This window comes from Dipodomys ordii, unplaced genomic scaffold (genome assembly GCF_000151885.1).
Source record: "Dipodomys ordii isolate 6190 unplaced genomic scaffold, Dord_2.0 Scaffold109, whole genome shotgun sequence".
NCBI lineage: Eukaryota > Metazoa > Chordata > Mammalia > Rodentia > Heteromyidae > Dipodomys > Dipodomys ordii.
Window position 1 is genome coordinate 3247290 of NW_012267325.1, and position 19188 is coordinate 3266477.

At 41.6% G+C, this 19188-nt stretch overlaps 1 protein-coding gene across 1 annotated transcript in view; it reads left to right on the plus strand.

The window, feature by feature from the left end:
* Positions 1-480: 480 nt before the first annotated feature.
* The window catches only part of Rdh10 (retinol dehydrogenase 10 (all-trans)), a 33278-nt gene continuing 14570 nt past the window's right edge, over positions 481-19188 (plus strand). The window contains exons 1-2 of the mRNA XM_013028443.1: positions 481-1039; positions 2551-2786. Of these exons, the coding sequence (XP_012883897.1) occupies positions 751-1039; positions 2551-2786 (525 nt within the window). The 5' untranslated portion in view covers positions 481-750. The remainder of the gene's footprint in view (positions 1040-2550; positions 2787-19188) is intronic.

The following is a 19188-nucleotide window of genomic DNA, read 5'->3' on the forward strand; positions in this document are numbered from 1 at the left end:
GGCTCTTCCCGATCGCCGTTTATATAGCGCCGATCGTGGAGCCCGCTCAGACCTGGCCAGGAGCGCTCCGGCTTGCAGGCGGCGCTGCACTCCGGAGCCCGGTGCCGGAGTGACAGCCGCAGGGAGCGCACGGCCCGGGAAGCCGAGACCGCGGGAGCAGCTGCGAGCGGTGGGGCAGCGCTCGCCTGCACGGTGCGAGTCGCCCCTTCCTGGTGTTCCGCTGCCCTGCACCCCCTTCTCCCACCCTGTCTCAACTTGGGTCAAGTTGACAACTCCAGCGGCTGCCGATCGGCCGGTGCGGTGTCCTCCACGCATCTTTCCCCGGGGGTGAGAGGAAACCGCTGCAGCCGGTTTTGGGAGGGGACACTCGGGCAGCAGCGACGGCTCGGCCATGAGGGCAGCGCGCGTCGCCTAACTCGCGGCTGTCACCGCCGCTGCAGTGCAACCGGCCAGCGGGGCGCTCCGGGACAGGCGGGCGACCGCCGGCAGGAGGCGCCGAGCCGGGTGGCTGCCTCGGCGAGCACAGCCCGGGGGCCACCGCACGGAGCTCGGGGCGGGAGTGGCCCCGCGCGCAACCCGGGAGCTGCGCCGCGCACTCCAGCCCCACGGGCACCTCGGAAGCGGGCGCGGGGTGCAACCTTCTGGTCCCAGCCGCTTTGACAAGCGTCCCAGGACTCGCCACAGGGCTGCTTCGGCGCAGGGTGGGTGCAGACCCGGGCTCAGGGCTCGTGCGGGGCCCCCGGCGTCGCGATGAACATCGTGGTGGAGTTCTTCGTGGTCACTTTCAAAGTTCTCTGGGCGTTCGTGCTGGCCGCGGCGCGCTGGCTGGTGCGGCCCAAGGAGAAGAGCGTGGCCGGCCAGGTGTGCCTCATCACCGGCGCGGGCAGCGGCCTGGGCCGCCTCTTTGCTCTGGAGTTCGCCCGGCGCCGGGCGCTGCTGGTGCTCTGGGACATTAACACGCAGAGCAACGAGGAGACGGCGGGCATGGTGCGCCACATCTACCGCGACCTGGAGGCGGCCGATGCCGCCGCGCTGCAAGGTAACTCGCGATCCCGCGCCCGAGCATTGTTGCAATGGGTCAAACCTCTCTCCTCGCCTCCTGTCCCCCCACCCGGGGAGGGCTTTCACACCCCACTGTCACTGGCACCCCAGCTCTCGAGGAAAAGAACGCCCCGCTGGTCTCCTGGAAGGCGAGTGGAATTTGCCCCTTGATTAAAGTACACTATCTCCCCAGTGTTAGACCCAGCTCCAACGGAGATCCTATCACTCTGGGCACATCTCTGGGGTTCCTAAATCCTGAGGTTATTGTGACCACAGACTTGGATTCTAAAGAAATTATCTAGCTCTGACCCGCAGTGGGAGATAGGAAAGTAAAGAATCGCTGGGAAGTTTGTCCCAGGATGGACTGAATGTGTGTCTGTTCTAGTCTAGTCTGCATCCCCTTGGACTAGAGTAGTGTTGGTAATTTAGCTATAACTTTAGCCAGGGGAATATAATTACCTTGTTTCACCAGCCATAGTGTTTTAGACTTACAGACCTTGAGAGATGCGACTGCCCCTTGAGAAAGAACTTGGAGAATTTCAGCTCCATTGTAAACTTCTTCCTTGGTTTTGGTCCCTCCAATCTGCATTTTTTTTGTATACTTATTAACTAGCAGGAATCTGAGACTTTTTCTTAAGCCCAAGTGGAGACTAACCAGTCACCAATATTGGTCCAGGAAATTTGACGATGGCTCTTGCTTTGAGGCTGCATTTTTTATTTTCAGGGAAAATATTGAACTAGGTGAGGATTCCCTTGGACATCACTCCTCCCCACAGCCATCATTTGTTACAAAACTTATTGGCACTTGTCCTTTTGATTTAAGGTGAAAAAATGTTACACTGCTAGCATGAAGAGGCAAAAAAAAAAAAAACAACCCAAAACCCAAAAAGCCTAAAAGACAACACTGTTCATTTTCCAGGGAAGAGATATGGGGTTTTAAGCTGTTTGAGTTCTTGCATGGTAAAAGTGAAGTTGATTTGTGATGATACTTTTTAAGGCTACCCAGTAAGCACATACTAGCAACCTCCACTTTTTCACAAGAAACTTTAGATTCATTAATTGGCCTGGATGAATTCCAATTATTATTTACAGTTTTGATTTGTGAGCCTTAAAGTGATTTTCTGTTTCTATTAAGGGATGTTTCTGGCCTCTCCTCCAAAACAGGAATGTGTAATGTGTGTTATTCTCTGGGCTGAGGTCAGTTCTGTGCAGGTGTCTTTAGCTGCAGCAAGTTGATCCCATGTGGTCTACTTGTATTTGGGCTTGTCACAATGACATGGCTTTCCCCTAAGCAAAGTTCTCCAGTAAATTGCTGTAATTCCCAAAGACTTTGGGGGGGAGGAAGGCAGCTGTAAGTGCAGTTATTGGCAAGCATTATGGTGTTAGAAATTTGAAGCTCACTGTTGAGTTTTTGTTTTGTGTGATCTTTGTCCTACTGATTGCCATGGGACTCACTTTCTGTACCCCTTCTCTGTTCCATTTTCGCCTCATCTGGACTTCTGAGGACAGCTGGAAATGGTGAGGAAGAAATTCTGCCCCACTGTAACCTGCAGGTTTTTACCTACACCTGTGATGTGGGCAAGAGGGAGAATGTCTACCTGACGGCTGAAAGGGTCCGCAAGGAGGTTGGTGAGGTCTCAGTCCTGGTCAATAATGCTGGTGTGGTCTCTGGACATCACCTTCTGGAATGTCCTGATGAGCTCATTGAGAGAACCATGATGGTCAATTGCCACGCTCACTTCTGGGTAAATATAAACATCCTTGTTTTTCATTCTTGGGCCCTCCTCTATGAGAAGGTTGGGAAGGAGAAAGACCTCAGTGCCAGCCTGAAAGGCACCTGCACTCTCTCACCATAGTCTACTAATGAGCTATTCCCCCATGGTGAATTACATCGTATGTCGGTTACCATTAAAACGTTGCTTTCTTCCCCTTCCCCCAATTCAGTGTTTCTTGAGAGACTAGAAGAGTGAACATTGTAAAGTAGTTTGAAAGATTGCCATAAAAATAACAAGAGGGAGTATAAACCCCTGGGTTTGTTTATTTTACTTTTTGTTGAGTTTATAAAACATTGGTTGTTCTTATGAATTCCTAAAGCCAGGGTTTAGGCTTCCAAATTACTATTCAGCCACATTTTAGAAAGTGCCAGAGATTCTGAGATCAGCATTTGTGGTCCACTGGGAGTGGCCAGGCCACCCCAGCAGTTACTTCACATCCACTGACGGTCCACAGGGTGCATGGCATCTTCCTGATTGAGGATATCTCAGAACTTACTCAGCTTATAACGAACCTCTCATGAGAGTAGAAGTCACTTTATTAGGACCACATAGAGGGGAAGGGAGTTTGTGAGAAAAGGTAAGTCAGATGTTAGCATCTAGTCAGGAGAAGCTACCGCATAGTATCTAGGAATGAGAGCAGAGGACTTCTGCTTAGGAGGTGCAAAATAACTCCAACTTATTAGCTTAATTAACTTCAATAAAGATAGATAGGTATTTTCTTATAAATGAACACTGTTGGGTTCCTATAAGCTTTTATCCCTATAATAATTTCCATTTACTTCTATAGACAAGTAGGATCCAATAAAGTAGAGGGGAGAAAGGCTGGATGGCCAAGGTGCAGCTCAGGGGAAGAGTGCTTGCTTGGCATACACAAGACCTGAGTTTAATTGTCAGCAACCAGGGGAAAAGAAGAAAGAAAATTTAAGAAGATATGGTTTTATTTAATTTTTCCATATGTAAATTACTCTTCTAGTAGACCACAACAAAGAACCATTTCTCCTAAATAGGTCACATTAAATCTTATTAATTTTCTAGCAACAGCTTGAAAACTTAGAAGTCTTTATTCAAATTTTGCTTATCCAGTATAATGTTTTTTATGTGATCCTGGAAGAAGCTAATTTTAATGTTTTAGTTTAAAACATTAGCTTTATTGAACTCATTTTTAAACCTCTACAAATGAAATATAAATAACCTGGGCTAATTCACGTCTGTGTTTTAAATGGGTCAGGAGCTCACCAAGCCCAGCTGAGGGAATGTAAATGTCCTGTCTGAGCGTATGCATGTTGGTGTTGGTGTATGTGTATGTCCCTTGGGTACAGTGGGTGTGGAGAACCCACTTTTTTTTCCTTGCTGTTGTCATGTTCACAAGAACACGTAGCAAGTAGCCAAACGTGGTTTAGGTGGGTAAAGGCCAAATAAATACACTTGACAATATCATTTATCAAGAATTTGGGCCATTCATAATTCTGAGTAAAACTAATAGCCTCCATTTGAAGAAAAGGAAAACAAATTGCAGGTGGAATGTTGTTTCCGAAGTTGCAGAAAGGTAAGGAGCTACCACAGAACTGTTGATTTCAGTGAACTCACCAACCTTAAAAAGATACAGAGTCCTTCCTAGGTTAGGGTGAAGCACAGGAACTGGTTTGGGTTAAGCACAGGAACTGGTTTGGGTTTTTGTTTTTTTTTTTTCCAAATAACCTTTGACTGAAATGATGAAATGTTTCCTAACTATAAACTTTTACCTCCGGCATACCCTGAAGTTTCACCATCTTGACTATTCTCTCTGCATGAATATTTTGCTAACTTGTGAAATTTCAAATAAAACTAGATTTTAAAGAAATTCCATACAATCTTCATTTAAAATATTTATAATAGGAGAGCAGCATATCTTTCCTACCCGTTCTATATATACTCTTAAGTGCTAATTTAGACTGTGCTAAGTGCAGAAAATCCATAGCCTCAATTTTGAAATACACATAAATCGATATACTCTACTACTAACATCGGGCTACTTTCTAACATTAAGAAGAAATGGACTCAAATTGCTAACAGAAAAGTCATTCTGGAACTGACTCTTTACACCAAGCAAGAACACCCACCTTCCTAGCGTCTCCTCTGTGCCTTGGGATGTTGCTTAACACACCGCTTAGGGAGTTCTTGGATGCTTTGGCAGTAATGACGTCACTTCATATTAAAACATGGGAGGCTCCTGAATTCTCCAGCTGTTTTTCCCCTAAACATCTAAACTTAAGAATTTATTTTCAATATTGAGTCAGAAAATTCATTTTAGTGTTGGCATTTGTGACTTCTTGCTGAGACAAACTTTTGGAGAAGCTGAAATTTGGCAACTAAATTTATCATTCTTTCAACAATGGGATGGGAGGGCAACATAGTATCATTGAGAGCCACATACATTGTTTCCCTTCCAGTAGGCCTTTTAGGTGAGTAAGTAGGTAGTGATATTTTTTTCTTCCTCATGATGTATGGGCCTTGATTTGTGCCATTTTCCTTCCAGAAAAATTAATGAGTGTCTGGGTATGGAAAACAAGTTGCTCCATAGAATTTTAAAACTAGATAATTTGGGCAAAGAGCTCATTCAGTTATTTGAACAGGTCATCTTAAGGAGATTTTTAAGTAGCAGTTAATGTTTGTTTTCATAGATGAACAAGTAGTATGTTGATCCTGACTCAGAGTGAAAGTCATTTTCATGCGAAATAGGAAACCCTGTGACTTCCACTGAAAAGCCATGAATGCCCCCACTTTCAAGCCATTCCTGATGCTACTCCCCTTGCCTAGAACTTGCTGTTTCTCCACTCCTGTGGCTTTTAAGACCTAGTTCAAATTCTATGTAATCTTTCTCTCCTGCTGACATTCTTGGGTACCACTAGAGTGTCAAAGGTCCCTAGCAACTATCTCATCCAAACCCCTACTTTTCTTTCCTTCTTTTTTTTAAGTTTTCTTTTCCTCTGCTAGAGATTGAACCCAAGGCCAAGTATATGGTAGACAGGATACTCGACCATCAAACCATCCTCTAATCTAGCCTCTTGTTTTGCAATGAACTTGAAGTTGTGTAAGACTTGTGGAAAGTTTTCCATGATTTTTCTTTTCAGCTTCTGGGGCATTCTCAACCTTTGGTGCATAGTATGTTCTTTTTGGAATTACTTTGTTCATATTGTGTATTTCACTCCAACATAGATGGCAAGCTCACTAAAGCCAGTTTGTTATGTACATCTGTTTGCTTTCCTTGCCTAAAACAGAATAGAGCCTAGTTAGTAATATGTAATTAGCTTCTGCTTAAATATTTAGAAAGTATTCTGTTCAGAGTATTCCACATGGCTCTGTGTTGTAAATTTTCAAAAGGTTAGCATCATGTTAGACTAACTCAAGTTCAGAAAGGTTTGATTCTTTGCAATGTGACTTTATTATTGTTTGTATCTCCTTTTGTTTCTTACCCAACTTACATTTTTCCTGTAGGAGTATATTCTACTCTTTGATGTGAGGCTAGGGACTTTAAGAGAACTGCTAAAGACATACCAATTTGAATCAAACTTAAATGGAATGAATGGTTATTCATTTTCCCCAATGACCTATTCCTCAAGAAGATTTCAAGAAGAGCACCCTAAAATAAATCCTTCTTTCTTTCTTAGCTATATACCATGTCTACAACATTTAGAAGCTTTTATTTTTTTTATTTTTTTGTCGGTTGTGGGGCTTGAACTCTGGGCCTGGGCGTTGTCCTTCAGCTCTTCAACTCAAGGCGAGCACTCTACCACTTGAGCTACGGCGCCCCTTAGAAGCTTTTATAATCCTCACGTTATTTGTCACAGTTTTCCTTTTTTTTTTTTTGGTCAGTTGTGGGGCTTGAACTCTGGGCCTAGGCACTATCCCTCAGCTCTTCAGCTCAAGGCTAGTTGCTCTACCACTTGAGCCACAGTGCCACTTCTGTCACAGTTTTCCAATGTGGCATAATACACCTTATAGTGTTCTACCACTGGCACATCTCCCCGTAACTTTCTCTTAAGCACCAGTTAAAAAGTGGGGTTTGGGGCTGGGAAGGTGGCTCAGTGGTAGAGCGTTTGCTTTGCACGCATGAGGCCCTGGGTTTGATTCCCCAGCACCACATAAGGAAAAAGAAAAAAAAAAAGCCGAAGTGGCGCTGTGGCTCAAGTGATAGAGTGCTAGCCTTGAGCTGAAGAGCTGAGGGACAGCGCCCAGGCCCAGTGTTCAGGCCCCCATGACTGGACCCCCCCAAAAAAAAGTGGGGTTTGGAGTATATTTAGTCAGCATGATCTGCTGTGGAAAGCACAAGACAAGGCTGTGGAGAACGAAAGTAATGCCATGCACTTTAATGCAAGTGTAGAAATCATTCAAAAAGACTCTAGCCCAGTGAGGTGCAAAATCTTGGAAATAGCTCTCTATTCTACTTGAAAAGCTGGCTTCCCTACTGTACTCCCTGTTTCCCCCCAAATATTACATTGCTTCACTTGTTATTTTTCCAACAAGGGAGTGGAATCTTAGCTTGGTTATTTCTGAAAGACCAAGTTTATGGTGAGCATCCTTTTAAACCAAACAGCTGCATTTAGCCCCTATAAATAAGCAGCCAATTGATCCCTGATTAACCAAAAGTGCAAAGGGGGGAAGTGGGGGGGGAGGGGGGGGAATGAGCAAAGCATTTATAGGCCTTTTATATGCTAAAGAAATTTTACATGGTAAAGGACTAAATCTGTCAGATAGCTAGTTGGTAATTTACCTCTATTGATATGGTAGTCAGACAAGATAATTGGTAGTTAATTAATAGACCACTTAACTTAAAAGGTTTCACAGTTTTAAAATACTAATTACTGAATTAGGCATTTATCTATATCCAAATGTCTAAAGTCTATTTAGTTAAAATCCATCCAGGAAAAGTAAAAGCCTACCAGCTAGATCTGAGTAATGTAGCACTTAAAGACATTAGTGCTACAGTTGTAGCTACTATCTCGTGACTGGTCCCTAATCATTAATGGTTAAATTCTTACATGATTTATTGGTTTTTAATCTTATGTACAATATTCCTTTATTCTCTACTTAGATAAACCTAGTTTTAGGTGGGTGCCGGTATCTCACGCCTGTAATCCTAGCTATTCAGGAGGCTGAGATCTGAGGATCGCTAAAGCCAGCCTAAGCAGCCAGCCTAAGCAGGAAAGTCGGTGGAACTCTTATCTCCAATAAACTACCAGAAAACCGGAAGTGGGCTGTGGCTCAAGTGGTAGAGCCACAGCCTTGAGCTGAAGAGCTGAGGGCCAGTGCCCCAGGCCTAGAGTTCAAGCCCCACAACCAACAAAAACCACCTGGTTTTATTTAAGCCCTGGTAAGTTTAGGAGTTTTAAAGTCTCATTTCAAAGTATTCAGATAAAACCAGCTGTTCAAAAAAATGTCTTTGAACCATACTACAATATTAAGAATTACCAGACTAAGAGGCTGGGAAGGTGGCTTAGTGGTAGAGTACTTACCTAACATGCATGAAGCCCTGGCCACATAAACAGAAAAAGTCTGAAATAGTGCTGAAGCTCAAGTGGTACAGTGCTAGCCTTGAGCAAAAAGAAGCTCAGGGCCTGCCCGCAAAGCCCTGAGTTCAAGCCCCAGAACTGGGAAGAAATTTAAAAAAAAGAATTACTAGACTAAATGTTTTATAAGAAAACACTTCCAAAACAAAACAAAAAACCGCTTCCCTATCTTAGAATAGCTACTTTACTTAGAACATAGAATTTATGGCCAATTTTTTTTTTTTTTTTTGTCGGTCATGGGGCTTGAACTCTGGGCCTGGGTGCTGTCCCTGTGCTCTTCAGCTCAAGGTGAGCGCTCTACCGCTTCAGCCATAGCACCACTTCCGGTTTTTTAGTGGTTTATTGGAGAGTCTCACAGACTTTTCTGCCCAGGCTGGCTTTGAACCGCAATCCTCATATCTCAGCCTCCTCAGTAGCTAGGATTACAGGCATGAGCCACTGGTGCCCAGCTGCCAATTTTTAAATCTATACCAGAACTAGTTTCAGTTAGTAAGTAAAGATCCTATGTATAAAATATTAGGGCATTAGAAATGAAAACTTTGAAGCCATGCACCAATGGCTCACACCTGTAATTGTAGCTACTCAGAAAGCTGAGGTCTAAGGATTCTGATTCAAAGCCAGCTCTGGACAAAAAAGTATGTGATTCTTAGCTCCAGTTAACCAGCGAAAAGCCAAAAGTAGAGCTGTGGCTAAACATCAGCCTTGAGCGGAAAAAGCTAAGGGAGACATGTAAGGTGCATGCATGCACATTCACACACACACACACACACACCACACACACGAAAGAATTAGAATCTTGAATTCAGTTATACCATATTAATTCTTGTGCTGCTAGTTAAAAACAGAAAAACATCTCTTTTGACAGCAATTGTTTGGTACTTTGGAGTATATACTATACACACAAAATAGAATCACATGCTCATTGAATTTTTAGTTTCTATACTGTATATGTATTACATGCTAGGCCCAAATCCATTGTTGGTAGAAATAAAAATCTATAATAAGAGTCAGGAACTGGTGTCTCATACCTGTAATCCTAACTACTCAGGAGGCTGAAATCTGAGGATCAAAGTTCAAAGCCTCCCTGGGAAGGAAAGTCCATGAGCTTCTTATCTTCAAGTGATAGAATGCTAACCTTGAGCATAAAAAACTCAGAGACAGCATCCCTCAGGCTCTGAGTTCTAGCTCCAGAGCTGGCACACACACAAAGTTTATAAAGTAAAATGTTACTTTACATAACTGGTGTAAGCAGGGAGCCAGACAGTACTTCATATAAAAAGCTTTCCAAGCGAGGCACTGGTGGCTCATGCCTATAGTCCTAGCTACACAGGAGGTTGAGATCTAAGGATGGATCACAGTTCAAAGCCAGCGGGGCAGGAAAGTGTGAGACTTACCTCTAATAAACTCAGAAAACCAGAAGTGGTGCTACAGCTCAGTGCTAGAGCACTAGCCTTGAGCTGAAGAGCTCAGCGACAGCGCCTAGGCCCAGAGTTCAAGCCCCAGCAAACAGTGCTAGGTAGCCTTGCCTACCTTCCTGCCTGCCTGCCTTCCTTCCTTCCTCCCTTCCTTCTTTTTCTTTCCTCCCTTCCTATCCTATTCTTCCCTCCCTTCCTTTCTTCCTCTCTTTCCTTCTTCTCTCCTTCCTTCTCCCTTCCTTTTTCTTTTTCCTCCCTCCCTTCCTTGCTTCCATTCACACGGTCTCAGCCTATAGCCCAGGCAGGACTAGAACTCAGAATCCTCTCAATTCCCCCAAATACTGAGATTACAGGCATTTGCCAACACACCCAGCCCAATGCCTGAATTTCTAAGTCATATGAACAAATAGCAGTGCATCATTATTGCCAAATCTAGTGTGCAGCTTCATCTTTCCAGAGTGTGACCTTCTTGATTGTCTCCTTGAAATTCAAGTGCTTCCCGTTATATGTAAAGCCACCTTTCTTGTGCTGTCTTCTGCCTTTTGGATCCTCCCTCGTAGCCTCCCGCCTTTGAAATGTTGTGCTCAGACCAGTCCTCCCTGTGTCCCCTATCTAATTGGGTGATCTCTTTCAGTTGACTCAACTGTGACTTCTAGATTGTTCTCAAGTTCAGTAGTCTGTTGAATAGACATAAATTCTTGGTTGAAAGAAATACCCCTTCTCGGCAGTGCACTGGTGGTTCACACCAGTAATCCTAGCTACTCAAATCCTAGTTACTCAGAAGGCTGAGATCTGAGCATTGTGATTCTGAGTCAACTAGTGTAGGAAAGTCTGTAAGACTTATCTCCAATTAACCCTCAAAAAACACAGAAACGGAGCTATGGCTCAAAGTGGTAGAGCACTAGCCTTGAGAAAAAAAAATAGCTCAAAGACAGCGCCCAGGCCTTGAGTTCAAGTCCTAGACATAAAACAGGGAAAAAAAAAGACCCTTTCGCGTTTAATTATGAAGTAACTTGTGCTATTTATCTCAATTGCTGGAAGCAAAGATGCTCTTCTTTTCTCCCTTGTTATTGTATCTGGGCTTTATCCATTATTATCCCAGTAGAAATTAATCTATGGAACATGTCAAAGTGGAGGCATTCTTTAGCCTGTGCTAATGTTAACATTAATTGAATAGCTTTTTCAGAAAGACTGAATGGAGAGTGCCTCCCCTCCTGCCCCCCCACATGGCAATCTTTGGCCATTTCTTGCAGGATTAGGTTCTTGAGGCCTAGAGAAAACCTACCAACCCTGTGGGTAAACTCATAACTGCTCACATCCTTTGTTCATTCTCTTCCCTTGACTTTGTTTTTTCTCTAATTGTTTTTTATTTTCAGATTTTCAAGACCTTTGACAAATCCCAGTGGATTGATCTAGTGACTTTAGTGAATTGATTTAGTGGCAATCAGAGAAAATTACTTTCAAGCAATTTGATATCCTCTCTTGAGAATTAGAATTTTAAGTTGGAAACCCATTTTTATTTAAGATCTTGAGATATTAAAAAAAATCAACAGTAGATTCACCTAAAATTTCTGCTAAAATTATGCCTCTTTCAATTCAGATAAGTAGCCACCTTGCATCTGTCTATGAGGTATTTGCCTATATAGATAAATGTATAAGTAACATATTTTGTTTATTGGTTTGCTTCTTTTAAGTATAGTAGTAAGTAGAAAGCATGTGTTTATGGTACAATCACAGCTACTAGGTCTACAAAAAAAAAAGGCTATTTAAATTATAATATAAATCCTAAATACAGGTTGAACATCCCTAACCCAAATTTCTGAAATACTCCAAAATCTGAAATTTTTGAGTATCCATATGATTTTTGCACCTGACCTCATGCTGAGGGGATCATAGTCAAAACAAGCACACTAAAAATACTTGCTTAAAATTGCCTTCAGGCTATGTGTACAAGGTATCTGTGAAACACAAAAGACTCTTGTGTTTAGCCTTGAGTCCCTTTCCTAAGATAATCTTGTTTTACACACACACACACACACACACACACACACACACACACACACATGCAAATGTTACAAAATCCAAAAACACTTGTCCCAAACATTTTGAATACCAGTACCCAGGTGTTTTTGGACCCCCCAAACTGTACTATGCTGAAATTCCACTAGGGGGTGTACTGACAGGGTGGATTTGTATCCTATTTCCTTCACACATAACCAGTATTTTCTCAGGAGAAAGGACCCTTTGTAACTAATCTTTGGAGTATGACAAAATCTTAATAGTCTTTAAAAAATAGTGAACTATTTCTGGCCTCAGTTAAGTGAATTAAATCCTATGTTTGCAGCCTGTAACTCAAGAGATCAGATTAAAATGTGTTAATCTCTTTTGGTTTAATTAGTGATTTCTTACCTCAGAAGTTACTATATAAATTTGCTCTTCAAAGGACTAATATCCTTCTTCGAACTTAAACTGACCTAAAAGTTCCTTTAAGGTTGAGACTAGGTAGAACATGCTGTTAGTATGGTAATAGATTAGCCTTAGAAAATGTCCCAGTGTTGTGATTTAACCCTGTGTTTATGAAGTCCAGCATGGCCTCAGGATTTAATCACAATTACCTGGACATACCTGGCTGACCAGTTTCAATCACCTAGATCCCTGGTTTTAGGCAGGCTTACACATCTCTAGAAGAGAAGGCTTTTCATCCACAGGAATGCCAACATCCTTTACTTGATGAGCTTTTGTACCTCAGGCCCATATGTGAATATGTGAATTCTTTTTTCTTCTTTACTTTATTTGTCAATTCTCTTGAAACTCAAGTTCATACCTGTCAGGACCCATTTTTCCTAAATGCTCTGAAACTAAAATTAAGTGAGCCACAGGGGGGAAAATGAATATCCTCTAGTACTGATAATAAAACTTTCAACACTGAAGCAAATGCTTCTAGAATACTTAACAAATGAGGGCAATTACTGCAAAACCTTGAGTGCTGTCAAATTAACCCCTTATAATGACAAGCCATTTACAATGAATTCACATTTGGAAACAAAACATTACTTGGTCTGTAAAACTTTCATAGATCACACAAAGATGTGAATGTTGACAGTGTGTTAAACATTGTCCTTTGCTTTAGGGAAACTACAAGTATTTCTTATTTACTGCTCACATAATAGGGAAATTTCTGCCTTTCCTTCAAATATTTACTACTAGAATTTTTGAATATTAACAAGCTTCAGCTTCATGGTATTATTCTAAGCAAAGAGGCTCAAAATTACACTTCCCAAATCACTGTAACTGGGAAAATATTTGTAGTGTAACTAATGTAAACACATGGGTATTTTGAGGACAAGTGAAACTTAGAATTCAAAGCCTGAATTTTCCTACCTGCAAAGTAAAATTAACATACTGCCCCCTACTGACTTCTGAAAGATTTTTTTTAATGGATTTTCTGCAATCTCTTGGGAAAAAACAAAGGGAAATTGGTATATTATTTTTTTTAATTATTTAAAATTACTTAATCCTAGTTACTCAGGGGGCTGAGATCTGAGGATTGAGGTTCAAAGCCAGCCTGGGCAGGAAAGCTTAGGAGATTCTTATCTCCAATAAACTACCAGATAACGGGAAGTAGTGCTGTGGCTCAAGTGGTAGATCCCTAGCCTTGACCAAAAGAAGCTCAGGAACAGCACCTAAGACCAGAGTTCAAGCCTCAGGACTGGCAAAAAAAAAAAAAAAAAAAGGCAAAACTTCATTAACTTGCAGTAGTTTTCCATTTGCTGGACTATGCTTCAACCACTTCAGTTTATACTGAAACAGTTGCTTTCTAGTTTTAATGCAGAAGGACTGAAAAAGATGAGAAAAGAGCTGTTATTGGAAAGTTATTTCCCGGTGTCATTAAGGACTCGGAAAAAAACGGGTCAAGCTACTGCTTAGCAACATGTCTTCAAGGCTTCTTTTCCTGGTCAGATTCTGGATTACAACCAGAAGTATGGAGGGCAGGGGGACTGGAAGCTAACTTCACATACTAAGAACCAGGAACTTGGAGGAAGAAATAACCTAACCAAAAATAGATAGCACTTACAACCAAAATAGTCTGTAGCCTATAAATATATACTTAATGAGCCTTGTGTCCATTTACTGTACTTTTTATATAACACTTAAATTTACAAAGCCTTTTCATAAACACTCTTCTCTCATTTGAGCTTCACTGTTCGTTCTACTTTTATGGATAAGGCAGCAATCTCAAGAGAGGTCATGGGACTTCCCTGAGGGCTCTTAGAGGGAAAGAAGAAGGGAGAAGGGAGACCCTCAGCCCAGAGCTCCAGGTTACAACGTGTACAAATAGTTATTTGGGCTATATGTTCAAAGCTCCTGGCAAAGAAGATTTTCCCATGAGTCACTCATGGCTTTTGCCCTGTGGCATTATATAAGAATTTTCAAATGTTGATATTTTTTATTAGCATGGTTAGTTTAGCAATAACTGATTAACTCTAGCTTAATATCCCCAGGAAGTTTGCTCTGTAAATTAGACAAGCATGTAAAATTCTAGCTTGAAGAATCAAAGTCACTAGAGTTTTATGACCAAATCCCAAGGCAGGTTGGTGTCTTTTCTGTAACTTTCCATGGTATTCTTTTTTTTTTTTTTTTTGAATCCGGTCGTGGGGCCTGAACTCTGGGCCTGGGCGCTGTCCCTCAGCTCTTCAGCTCAAGGCTAGCGCTCTACCACTTGAGTCACAGTGCTACTTCGGGCTTTTTTCTTATGTGGTGCTGAGGAATCGAACCCAGGGCCTCATGCATGTAAGGCAAATGCTCTACCACTGAGCCACCTTCCCAGCCCCTCCATGGTATTCTTGAGAGTTAGTTGTTCAGTATATCTTTGGTCAGCTGGCTTTCTTCTTTGTCTTCATAGTTTACATATGAGCAGTGATAAACTGAACATGAAAAGGAAGTAAATGAAATACAGGGTTCTTCTACATGGGGTAGCTGAACAAAGTTCTATTAAGTACTCGGTACCCAAATTTAAGTAACAATTTGGTTTTAGTTTTTGTTGTTGTTTAGTTTATCTGCTGGAAAATGTAAAACCTTAATTATATTATATAATCATCTTATGGGATCAGAATTCTGGATAGCTCCACAAGCTGCCTGTTTGAAATGTTAATCATGGATTTTCAAACTTGTACAGTATTGGCCAATTGATACATGTGCAAGCTTATGACCCAAGCATCTGACTTGTAAAGGGGTCATTTCTCGCAAGGCTTATAGAGCATGAAGGTTCAGTGTCAAAGGAAAATGGAAAGTGCACAGCTTAGGCAAAACCCAATGGATAAAGGGTAAAGATTTTGAAATCTTTTATTTTATTTAATTTTTGTCGGTCGTGGGGCTTGAACTCTGGGCCTGGGCGCTGTCCCTCAGCTCTTCAGCTCCAGGCGAGCGCTCTACCACTTGAGCTACAGCGCCACTTCCAAGATTTTGAAATCTTTAAGGTCCCCATTTCAGAGCTTGCCCTAATGAGGATGAGGGCTTAGTAATTATAGAAATGGATCCAAAGGCAAATGAAAGTCATTCATTCCCAAACCTCCAAGTCAATTTAGCCATACAAAGCCCTGGGGTCTAGCTGATAAATATTGGGGGTTGAGAGCTGAGAAAACTGTGGAAAGGAATGGGTATCCCTGTTTTGTTGAATTTCAAGTCGGAATCATCTGAAACTACTAACATTTGCATATAGACTAAGTACAAGCTCACTCTGGAAACCTGTTCTTGCCCTGTGGTTCAGAGCAGCACCAGTGCCTGGATTCTGCTAGAAAGGCAGAGGTTAAGCCCCCTTTCAGACTTCCTATCTCCAAATCTGCATTTGATTGCATCCTTGGCAGTTTCTGTGCATACTGACATTTCAAAAGGAACAACTGTATGCTTATCTCCGTTTGTTTTCCCAATGCACCTATTCCCCCAATTTTCTTGAATTAACAAGCCCTTTAGGAATCTTGGAGACTAGAAAAAAGGTCAGATCACACACTCTGAAGAGGCCCAACCTGATCTAGGCTTACTTTTTTTTATTTTTACTTTGGATTCAGATCCAGTGTCTAAAGGAAGAGCCCGGGTATACCTTAGCCCACTGTGCCCACAGCTATGAACTATGTGGCAGGAAGTTGGGGTCATTCACTGCCTAGGACCAAAATGACTTCTGCAAGTAACTTGTTGCTTGTATTGCTGTGCTACCTCTCACCCAGTCCAATTCCTAGTACACTATGGACATTCAGTATTGTTATATGACTGAAGAAATGATGTCTCATGAATACTTGCTATAGTTAAAAGGAACTTTCCTTTTTTACTTCTCATAATTTAGTAATAACATTTGCAGTGCTTTAGCCAGAGGAGTTGTGATTGATGTGATTAGTTCTGTGCTCTATTATTGTTTCTTTTTCTTTGGTGGTACTGGGGCTTGAACTCAGGGCTTCACCCTCTCACTTGGCTTTGTGCTCATGGCTGGTATTCTACCACTTGAACTATACCTCCCATACAGCCTTTTCTGGTTAATTGGCAATAGAGTCTCCTCTGACTTTTTTGTTGTTGTTGTTGGCTAGGTCTGGCTTGGAACCTCAGACCTCAGATCTCAGTCTCCTGAGTAGCTAAGATTAAAAGCATGAGTCTCTGGCACTTAGTTATTAATTACCCCTTAATATTCTTAGGATGGGAATGTAGCTTAGTGATATAGCACTTGTCTAGCATGTACAAACTCTGAGACTGATCCTCAGCACCACCAAAATATAAAAGTCTCTCAATATTATTTTTCTGTGACTGGTTGTATCATCAGCATTATTATCCTTCAAAGATACTGCCTATTCAGTAGTAACGTAATGCTATAAAGATATAGAAATTAAAAGTTTCTATTTAAGTTGTGACTTTTTAAGTTCTGAAAACTGTCATTACAATATGAGAACTTAAGCTTCAGAGATCATCAAGGAAGTATAAGGATCTTGGCTTTGCCCCATGTTCCTCAGAGGGTAGTTTCTTATGTGGCAGCTTTGCCCTTGGAGAACATTAGCAACATCTGGGGACATTTTTCTTGTCAGACTGGTAGAACTACTACTGGCATCTAGTGGAGAAAAAAGAGGGATGCTGTTTAAACAACCTACAAAGCCCAAGACAAGCCCCCATGGCATAAAATCACCCAGCAAGAAACAATGATGTCAAGATGGAGAAACTCCATTCCAGAACTCTGGTTCTCAAACTTACTGCTTAGTTTGAATCACCTAGATAAATGTTGCTTTGGATACCTGATTCTTTCCCATGGAGCTGGAGGTCTAACCAGTCTGGGATTATAGCCTAGACATAAAGGAATAAAACTTCCCCGATGATTCTAATGTCTTTACGACATAGAGAACCACTGCTTTGTAGAAAAAGTGGCTTCCACCATTTTTAAACTTCTTAGAGAGTCACAGATTGATTCTTTTTCAGCAATGCCTAACCACATACAGGCACAGTCAAGGTGTCATAGTGCCTGTTTAAGAATAAAGTTAAATTCCAGAAGTAACTTCTTGATTGTATTTATCCTGCATTTAAATAAATAACTTAATATTTTGAAACAATTCCCAGTAAGCAAACTAGAAAGCCAGGAATCTGAACTGTTTGCACTTAGGGTTACAAGGATTTATAGATTACAAGGGCTGATGTTTGTGGGAATACTGCTACACTGTGCTATGGAGGCAGGGCACAGATATCCTGCTTGCTTCAAGTGGCCTGAGCAGTGGTAAGCTGGCATGCCCATGTCTGTGCCTCAGAAAAGTGGCTTCCACTTCTAAAGCAGAACCGAAGCCTCTGCCCTTTGCAAGATCTGTCTTTATTACAGTTTTAAAAGCAATGTGAGTTTGAGATAAGACAAAGGGATTAATGACAGTCTCCTGTTGGACAGGTGGTTTGGCTGCAATTTTGAAGGTTATTTTCACTATTCCATAAAGAGTTATTAAATTTGGTGGAAGATCCTGAGCCTAGAGGAGATCCTAGAACTCTCCTTTGATCATCTAGAGCCCATGCAGGAAACGATGAGGGGAAACAGCCTTTCAAACAGCCTGTCATCATCTATTCTAATGCACTGAGCTGCCAGACTCAAGTAAAACAGAAAAACAGTGACTTTCACACAGACAAGAGACATGAATTCAAGTTATCCTATGTTCAGTCATGACAACATATAAATATTTAATGAGTAGACTTTTTTTTTAACTGATCACCAGATGCTAGCAACTGCATTAATGGAGTTGATCCCTTATTGAGTCATTTATGAGACACTTAAGTAATGCCTTGGTGTTAAGACTTGTATTTTGAAATGCCTGGTAGGAATTGAAAGAATTAAAGAATTCTTGAATATAACTCATAACTTTCTGAGCCAAAAAACAAAACCCACCAAACAACCACTTAGAGTTGTTTTGTTTTGTCTCACAAATGAATTAAATCTACATTGAAAGAGGTCAAATAACAAAAACAAGGTTAAGTAATTAGTAGTCAGGACCTGTGGGTTTCTAGATTTCAAAGACCAATGTCCTTTTTGGATACAGTGAGTTTTAAGTCCTCTCGTTTCTGGCATTTCTTCATAGCAAGCCCTAAAATGTCAGGGAATATTGGAATCTGAGTTTCTGCCCTGGGGTAGATTCACCCCGTCCTTTAACAGTGGGAAGACAAGTTAATGAAGCATTTATTTTTGCTGAATAATTAATGGTGTCATCATCTAGGTGTTCATTTGAAAAGCCTAGCTCTTTTATTAGCTTCTTGGTTGCAAGGCAACTGTAGGAGTATTCTTGTGCATGTGTGTTAAGTATTAACTGCTGATGCTGTTCAAATGTTAAACTAATCCCTGTAGCCTCACAATAATAAATTGTTAAAGGATGGTAAAAGTAACATGGGTACAAATTTAACTCTTGACATATTCTTTAGTGTCTCCCATATATCTCAAGAAAATGTTTTTTTCTCAACCTAAACTAAAATGTACATTTTGACCTGGAGAGAGTAGTTCTAGATGTCAGTATCTTGTGTTTCTATTGCACAGCTTGTCAGGAAACTTTCCTGTTATTTCAAAAATAGCCAGGCACCAGTAGCTCATGCCTATAATCATAGCTACTTAGGAGGCTTAGATCTGAGGATTACAGTTCAAAGCCAGCCCAGGAAAGAAAGTACATGAGACTCCAGAAATAGAGCTGTGGCTCAAATGGTAGCATGCTAGCCTTGAGCAAATAGCTCAGGGACAGCATTTAGGCCCTAAATTGTCAAGCTTCAGTCTGGTGTATGTGTCTGCCTGCATACACACACACACACACACACACAAATACCCATTTAAAATAAAGAGAGGCTGGGAAGGTGGCTCAGTGGTAGAGTGCTTGCCTTGCATGCATGAGGCCATGGGTTCGATTCCTCAGCACCACATAAGCA